We start from the raw sequence: 8,852 nt of genomic DNA on the forward strand, positions 1-8,852 counted from the left end.
CCGCAGCCCGGCGCTGACTCCACTCCTCAGCCGTCACCTCCAGCGCGGTGCGTCGGGGCCGGTTGCAGTAGCTGTGCAGCTCCGACTGTCCTGCCACTGAGCCGAACTCCACCAGCTTTTCTTGCTCCAGCTCATTGTCGGAGAAGGTAGACAGCATCTCAAAGAAGGAGCGGCGGGGGACAGCGCCGATGTCCAGGTAACTCTCCACCAGGTGGCGCACAGAGCAGGGCTGAGGAAGCCTGGCGGGAACTGAGGAGACAGAGGATCGTGCAGAAAGCAGGTGGTTGAAGGCTGAGTAACAGAGGATCATCACCATCAGGAGTTTATTAAGGCTCAGAGTATAATCACCCAACTCCGCACTTGCTTGTAGCTCATGTAGTTGCTTTTTTAGCTCACTGTGTTTGTTTTATGTCCTGCAACTTCACTCTCACATGGCGTCTCAAAACTCATGCACATATAAACCACGCACATGATACGAGGACACAGAACAGTATCTACGAACAGAGAAGCCTCTTTTTTGTTCCTCGTGCACAACTGTGGTCCTGAGCGCACGGGGCTGTGACAAGCACGAGCTCGCTGCTCCCTACATGCTCCCAACCTCTCAACACTCGCCCACTTGTCAAGTTGACTTTGGAGACTTTGGAGACTTTGGAGGCGGGGCCAGTGGCTGATTTTTTGGATATTCAAAATAATAATTTTGGATTATGGCTCATTATGGATCTGGAATGGTTTCTCATTATGGATATCTGATATTAAAATTTTACTAGTAGCAATTGGATTGTAGATATTTTTCCTAGTAAAAATTCTATTGCAGATATATTCTGATATTGAAAATGTAATTGCAGATATCTGAAATTAAAAGCCCAATGCACATGAAAGGCAAAAAATGATATCTGATTCCACAACTATTGACAGGAAGAACTGTGAATACCTGAAATTTTCTTTTTGAGTGGGAAGAATTTAATTACAGATCCATCTATTAAATGTAAACAGCAGAAGTTTTAGATTTTAAATTTTGGTTTGACTAGTACAATCAAAGTTGTAAATATCTTGAAATACAATTTTTACTGATAAGTGTTATTGTGGATATCTTAAATTACCAGTCTGACTAATGAGAATACAATTTTGATTAAGAGAAATGATATTATAGATATATATCTAAGAGAAATGACTGCCATAACTGGACTGACAGTAACCAATCAGAGGAGTGGAAACGGCAGCCATTGTCCTGCCTCCAAAGTCTCAGAAGTCATCTCAATGAGCTGATGGAGACTAAAACAGAGTTAAAAACTGATTGAATATTACACTTGCATCCATCACGTGGACACACACGCTAATGTTCATGTTGGCTAATATTGGTGGCTGTCTTTTTGGCTGCGTCATAAGAAGAGGCTGCTAAACAACATGTGATTGGCTAAAAGGTGTGTGTGGGGCATCAAGTGGCGCAGTGGGTTGAGCAGGTGCCCCATACGTAGAGGCTCCTCGCTGCAGTCGGCCCCGGTGCGAATCCCGCGTCGGATAGCCTTTTACTGCATGTCACTCCCCCTCTCTCTGCCTCCCCAGCTCCTGTCTCTCTCTACTGTGCTATCATAAAGGCATAAAAAAAGCCCAAAAAATATACTTAAAAAAAAAAAAGGTGTGTGTGTGGCAGAGATTGATTCTACTGATGAAAAGTGAAGTTGTGAAATAAAATGAGACCTTTTGGAAAATTCTGATGAAAGTAATACGACATGAGGTAAAACTGTCACTGGGAAAAATTCTGAATGAAATTTCTATAATGAATACAGACAAACTATTAGTTTGATTATTTTCTTAATAACATCTTCACTTTAGGCTCCAAATAATTAAAACCTGTCAAAAACACACACACACACACACACACACACACACACACACACACACACACACACACACACACACACACACCTGCAGTGTTGTCTGTGGGCCTGAGAGTGAACATTCCCTCTGGATCTAATCTCAGCAGTTGGCAGAATTGTTCTACGTCTTCTGGTGCATTACGAGGATACATCATCACCACGTCACCAGCTGCAAACCTACACAACAACATCACAACTCAGGATGGATCAGGTCTGTACAGCACTTTATACTTTCATGTTGCATTCAAAGGAAGAAATGGAAAAAGGACATTCATTAGGTTATTTTACAGGACAAAAGGGAGGAGACCACCTTAAATGGGCTGGTTGTCCCACATGGACCAATCAGGTCGCACTACAGACTGATGTCATTCTTCATTCATAAGTAACATCATGGAACTGACAATATCAAGAGATGGAAATATACCAGATAAATCTTTCACACCAAGGCTACTCACTGGATGCTGGATCCAGTGATGTCGAGCTCGATGTGCCTCACATCCTGGAAGTGTGACGGGTGTGTGACTCTCCTGTTGGACACCAGTCTGGCAGGAAAGGGATGAGACTGGGAGGGGACAGTTTGGTCTGTGGTAATCCTCAGCCTGTCACCTGTCTCCTCTTTCACATCATCCAGGAAGTGGAACGTGTATGTTGGAGGAAGTCTGCCACAAGAAACAAGCAAAATAAAATCCCGTGCAGCTGCATAAACATCTGCATAGACCCCGAAGAGGATTTAATAATGAGAACACAGAGCAAAGTGTAAATCAACCACAGAATGAGAATCAAGTGTCAACACTCACGGTTCATCTTCCCTCAGTGGTGTCACATCAGCCAAAGATGAGTACAGGGTCAATACTTTCTCCCAAAATGAAGTGAGCCACGGGTCGATCACAGCATCTGACCTGTTCAAACAGATGTTGAGATGAGCACATAACAAACAGCAACATCCTGGTCGTATCCCTCCGCCAACCAGACAAGCTGCAAGAACTATGGTCACAACCTTCTCTTCTGTTTCCCAACTAACAGTGTTGAATAACAGTCAGAAGTGTTCCTGCAGAATATTATGACGTCACAGTGAAGCTGACCTTTGACTATTTGGATATAAAATGACATCACTTCATGATTTTATCCTTTTACATATTAGTGTTTAATTGTATCATGATGTGTGTATGAATTCATGAGGCTTGGCCAAAAACCTGTTTTGTAAGGTCACAGTGACCTTAAAGGGACAGTTTGTTGATGTGGGGTTGTCTGAGGCTACCTAGCTACCATCAGAGAAAATCAACATTTCTTACCAGAGTGTTTCACATTAAAAGCCCTTCAGCTGCTAAAGAACACCACCTCCTCCCTTTCCTGGTTGTCTTTTAATGTGAAACATCTGCCAAACATCTGCCAAACATCTGCCAAACGGCATGGTAAGACCCGATCAGGGAGCGACTGTGGGTGTCTGCATCATCATTTCCAAAGCTCTTCAGTTTCTGTCCGTCCAGAAACAACACAATCCTGGAGTCCTCAAACTAAAACGGTGTCTCTGTTTTAGAGGCTTGAAAACTCCAGAGAAGTGTGGACACCGGGCAGAGTTTTAAAACTAAAACGTAGTAGTGTGGATGCAACCTTTGTGTTTTGTGTTGCAGAAGCCCAGCAGGTGAGGTCAGGTCATTGTTTATTATGAACACCTGGGCCTGTTGATCCCGGGACTATAGGAGCCCACTTGTGCCATGATGGAGAGAGAAAGGGGAAACTCTGCCCCCGGTGCTCCATGTGCTTCTCGTTGTTTTTCCCTTTTACCAACACTTCACTTAATATTTCATCATTCATGCCTACACTCCCACACTACTGATTTACTGACCACCCTTCATAGCATTTTGGCCTTTCTATTTGTTTGTGTTGGGTTTGAATAAATGAATGGTTTTCTTGGCTTCAGCTCCTTGTGTCACCTCCTGTTATTTGTCAGTGATAATGAGTTTCTTACCCCAGGTCGTGTTGGTCGTCTGCCAGCCCGGCAGGCAGCAGTGCGCTGGCTCCCAGCTGCAGGAGGCGCTTGTGAAGCTTCTTGGCCACAAAATTGAACCTATGGACAAAATCAGTTGATGTTTTGAAGACGATGAGATATTCTTAATATGAGTGTGAGAACTGTGAATGTGATAAGCACCGACTTTGGATATGAGGAGTCCCCAAGGCCCAGTACAGCACAGTCCAGTCGACTCAGAGACCCAAGAGGTAAAGATTTTCTGAAGAGGAACCTCCAGAAGTTCTTTTAAGAAAGTGAGACAATAGAGACGCAAATAAAGGGACAGGTCAACCAAAAGCTCAATTAAACACTTCTCTTCCTCTCATCTTTTTCTTATGTCGCATGTGTTATTTGTGTTATTACCTTCATATTGTCTGGAGGGTCTCCTTGGCCTGTGGTGGCACACACAAAAACCACCAGAGACTCAGAGATCAGGTTGGCCTGTTTGAAGAGAGGAAACACAGCAGGACACAGTGTTTTCACGTGATTTGGGTCAGCTTTGAACAGTATATAGGTCTGTCACCCACCCCTCTCCTCGCCATACATAATAACACCTCACGCACCATGTTGTAGTTATCCAGAGGCAGCACTTGAACTTGCAAACGCTTCCTCTTCGCCTGCCGTGCGATCCTCTGGGCCGTGTCCTGGGCAGTGCCGGTCTGGCTCCCGTACAGGATGAGGAGAGGCGGCTGAGACATTATGACTGAAAGAAAAAGCGAAGTTACAAAAGGCTCTGTTAATTAGAAGGGCATGGACCTGGGATAGTAAAAAGAGGGGACTAAAACACAAATGAAAAAATACATGAAAGAGTATGAACTCCACACTCAAGAAGAGAAAGTGTTCCAGAGCAGAAAAATGAATTATTTGATCTGTTGGTATCACTTTACAATCAGACTCCCCTTATTAAGGATTTATGAATGGTTTATAACTAGTTTGTTAATTAGCTTGTTAACACATATAAACCATTAGCTGTTATAACACATTAGATTAAAAAGGGTAACAGTGACCTGCTGCTTGCCAAATAGTGAGCCCACGTGTCTGTACTGTTCAGCCTCATGTCTCATTAGTTACTGAGCTTCCTTTGTTTCCTCCATCATCAGCATTTGTACCTGCTGCTTCATCACTTTTGTTCAGTTACTATCAATGAACCACCGTCAGCATCTTAATGCTCAAACAGTTGCATCTGGCAGATCAAATTATGGCAGATCACATGATCATATCAAATGAGCAGATTCATCCTCTGAGGCCTCGGCAGTGTTGTTCACCTTGACAGACTTATGCTGTGGAATTTGAATTTATCCTAATTATCATAATGTTGATATTTTCATATCATTGTAATAGCGTGTTTTCTTCTTGTTCTGCATGTGGTCACTTCATCATGTGTTGGAATGATGTTCATGTTCAGTGTGGTGTGTATTGTATATAGTGAAGCAGGTGTAGTCAATTTGTTTTTAAAAGGTGCAGCACGTAAGTTTTCTCTGCTGCCGAACATGGTGGTGACTGACGCTTGCCAAGAGCTTCAGCCATTTTTCATTTACAATACAAAAGTTTATAATACGTCCTCTGAGCAGCTACTTCTTCAGGGCAGACTCGACGCTACAGTGACTCTATCAAAAAGTGACAAGATGGGCCTGCCAGACCCCAGCTAACTGATTAGCATGCTAACCAGAAAAGAAAAGAAGTGGTGGAAATTGAAGAAAACTGCCTACACACTCTGGCCACATGAGGACAGGCATTGTACTGCACCAGGAGGAACCCAGGGCCACTGCCTAACAGCAGTCAGGGTACCGCTGGCTGTGACATGGAGGTCTGTGCCACCCTCCAAGGATCTGCCTCCCCAGACCATCACTGAAGACCACCAAACTGCTCATGCTGGATGATGTTACAGGCAGCATAACATTCACCACAGCGTCTCCAGACTCTATCATTTGCACCAAAGCAGGTGATACTGATTCACAATCTCCTAAACGGACAGATTGATATCCCTGAAGTTTAACTGACTTATACTGTGTGTTATACTGTAATGATTAAGTGTTCCCTTTATTTTTTTGAGCAGTGTAGATTGTGTAATGCACACTGATGATATAATACTGAGGTGTTAATGTTATAAAGTACAGTGCAACATTATTCCAAGCTTCTACCTCTAAAAAGCCTTTCAGTTCTATAAATATAAACTTAAAAAAATGTTTCTACAAGGTTCCCACGAGGTTCTCTAAAGGTTGAAACCTTTGAAGAATCATCTTTTGAACATTGTTCTATCATCAGTAAAGTCATTAAAGTCTCCAGTAACTGACTGACATATTCCAGTGAACATCCAGGCCCGAGTGTGCTGGTACAGCTCAGACAACCAGGTGGAGTTCAAAACAACACACAGAGACACTGACACTATATTCAGATGTTTAAAGTAATTTAAAGCCAATAATGTATGATTATTATACACTGAACAAAAATATAAACGCAACACTTTTGTTTTTGCTCCCATTTTTCATGAGATGAAATTAAAGATCTAATATTTTTGTCTAAATTACACAAGATATCTTTCTCTTTAATCTTCCTCACAAATGTGTTAAATCAGTATTCATGAGAAGAGTTGATCAGGTAGAATTTTGGACCACTCCTCTTCAAAGGCTGTGTGAAGCTTCTGGATATTGGCAGGAAGTGGAACATGCTGTTGTACATGCAGATCCAGATCATCCCTAACATGCTCAGTGGGTGACATGGTGGGTGACTCTGCAGGACATTGAGTTTCCAGGAATTGTGTACATCATGCTGCAACATGAGGCAATGACAGCAGATGTTTACCAGATAAATGTGTATAATTTTTTGTTGCGATGAATTTGGTGTGTGTTGGTCTGACACTGATCTTGTTCATAGGAACAGATCTGAACAGCTGTCCAGGCAGCAGGACCATCCAGTGATGTGAGCTCACTGATGCAACAGGAAGTAGAATTTGACCAACTTGACGTAAGTGTGTCACCCCTGCAGTCACCGGCAGTTTACGTTAAACACTAACTTAGTTGAAGTCGAAAACTAAAGCAGCTAAAAAAGACAATTCGACCGCAATCCCTCTCTGTTTTCACCCCTCGCTGTCGCATCTCCTATCTAAAGGTCTCTGATGCTACTGATGCTATTGTGGGTCTCGCGACAGACCATGACCTGGTAGAAGGCATGTTAGCCGGCTGGATAATGTTGTTATTTTTATACATATTTATAAATAACGTACATGACAAAATACAAAGAAAACGGACACCTACCTACCGCTGCTCTGTTTGTCCACTACAGCCTCTACCGATAATGACACTGGCAGCTAACTGCTTTGAATGAGGCAACCACCTCTGAACACCTCTGTCACACTTTACGGCAAGTCTGCTTCGAGTTGTTATTGGCTCGTGCACTGACGCTGCGTTCATAGTCATAAGTATAAAATCGGGAATTTGAAAGTTCACTTGAAAATACGTTTACTGAAGAAATACAGCGTCGAAACTACAACAGCTCACATCAGAATAGTACTGCAGCTCACATCTCGGTTTTCAGCTGCAGTCAGGTCGAATGGTTTGACCACGGAAACGTGAATGGCGACTGGCTTGACCGCAGTGAAGTAAGACAGAAAGCCTTACTCTTGTTCTCTGGAAGAGACTTTGACACTGGATTACTCAAAAACTATAAGGTAGAAGTATTTCATAATATTTGTGCAAATAGTCTGAGAAGTAGGCGACTAAGTCCAAAAATATAATGCTCGTGAACTACTTATGGAAGAAATGTTTTTTGTCCTACATCAAAGTTAGGCAAAATGGCTTGTTTTGGTTCTCTGGAAGGGAGTTTGACACTGCATTACTCAAAAACTACACATTAAAAGTATTTGTGCCAGTAGACCTAGAAGTACTAGGTCCAGCAGTAAAGATGTATTAAGCAACTTATTGAAGAAATGTTTTTTATCCTGAATTATACTGCGACTAAAAACAGGTTGTACTAATACACAGGCTACAGGTCTCTGTGTCTGAGGAACCCTGTTGGATGCAAGATGCCTCCTACTGCACTGAAAAGACCGTCCTCAGCAGGGATGGAGAGACCTGTAAATCTGTGCTCTCTCCATCCATTAAATTAAAGAGCATCTTTAGGGGACCAGGTGTATACAGGCCATATTCATGGGTATTTCAATGCATATAGCCTACGCTGCATAAAAATGCAATAATAACATCATCATAACAAAATACTATGGACAAAAATGTTGTTTCACTAAATCCTAAACTAAAATTCTTCTCTACTTAACAAATGTAACAAAGCCTCTTGCTCAATTTGTTTTGTATATTCAATTATATCTATTTTGTTGTTGCCACCTGTGCGTAATTGATGGTTAAAATTATCCATGTATAAATTGATAACATCCTTTCTCAGGTGTTGTGACTGTTTTGAACAGGAAACCTTGGACTACTTGAATTGTAGGCCTAAAACATGAAGGGTACTTATGTTCCGTGTTATATATAATAAATTAAGTTAGGCTATTTAAAAACAAAAAAAGCCTGGTGTAAGTGCTGTGGGATTCTCTCAGCTCAGCATTTGTCTTCACCTAACTCCTTATGAACTCTTCTTCACATCTTTTCTTGATCTGCTGAGGTTTTCCATTGACGTCATGGACAGGTCTGGAAGGACTTTGAAAGTTACATATTATTGCATAAATACTTATCCTTACATTCAAAATAAGTGGATACGAATTTACGCAATATTGTAAACCTCCTGAAATTTCTTAGATCAAGTCCGTCATTTCACTTGTTTCTAATTGATCTTGAACATCGAGTCTCAAATTTGTAACAAAGTCTATGTCAGCAGTTAATATATATTCTGAAATGTTTGTCTGAAGAAGTCATTTGAATTATATATTTGTCCTTTTTTCATCTTTGAATTCGTTCTTTATTATTATTATTATTATTATTATTATTATTATTATTATTATTATTATTATTATTATT

At 41.5% G+C, this 8,852-nt stretch overlaps 1 protein-coding gene across 1 annotated transcript in view; it reads right to left on the bottom strand.

Annotated features, from left to right (window-relative positions):
• ndor1 (NADPH dependent diflavin oxidoreductase 1) overlaps window positions 1-7,233 on the bottom strand; it is a 14,211-nt gene extending 6,978 nt beyond the window's left edge. Inside the window, exons 1-9 of the mRNA XM_023397924.2 lie at window positions 7,140-7,233; window positions 4,449-4,588; window positions 4,249-4,326; window positions 4,031-4,128; window positions 3,847-3,945; window positions 2,675-2,776; window positions 2,333-2,536; window positions 1,927-2,054; window positions 38-249 (exon numbers count right to left, since the gene is read on the bottom strand). Coding sequence (XP_023253692.1) covers window positions 38-249; window positions 1,927-2,054; window positions 2,333-2,536; window positions 2,675-2,776; window positions 3,847-3,945; window positions 4,031-4,128; window positions 4,249-4,326; window positions 4,449-4,583 — 1,056 coding nt within the window. The 5' untranslated portion in view covers window positions 4,584-4,588; window positions 7,140-7,233. The remainder of the gene's footprint in view (window positions 1-37; window positions 250-1,926; window positions 2,055-2,332; window positions 2,537-2,674; window positions 2,777-3,846; window positions 3,946-4,030; window positions 4,129-4,248; window positions 4,327-4,448; window positions 4,589-7,139) is intronic.
• Between the last annotated feature and the right edge of the window lie 1,619 nt (window positions 7,234-8,852).

This window comes from Seriola lalandi, unplaced genomic scaffold, assembly GCF_002814215.2.
Source record: "Seriola lalandi dorsalis isolate HSWRI2012SDOR001 ecotype SW California unplaced genomic scaffold, Sedor1 jcf7180002054939, whole genome shotgun sequence".
NCBI classification, from domain to species: Eukaryota; Metazoa; Chordata; class Actinopteri; order Carangiformes; family Carangidae; genus Seriola; species Seriola lalandi.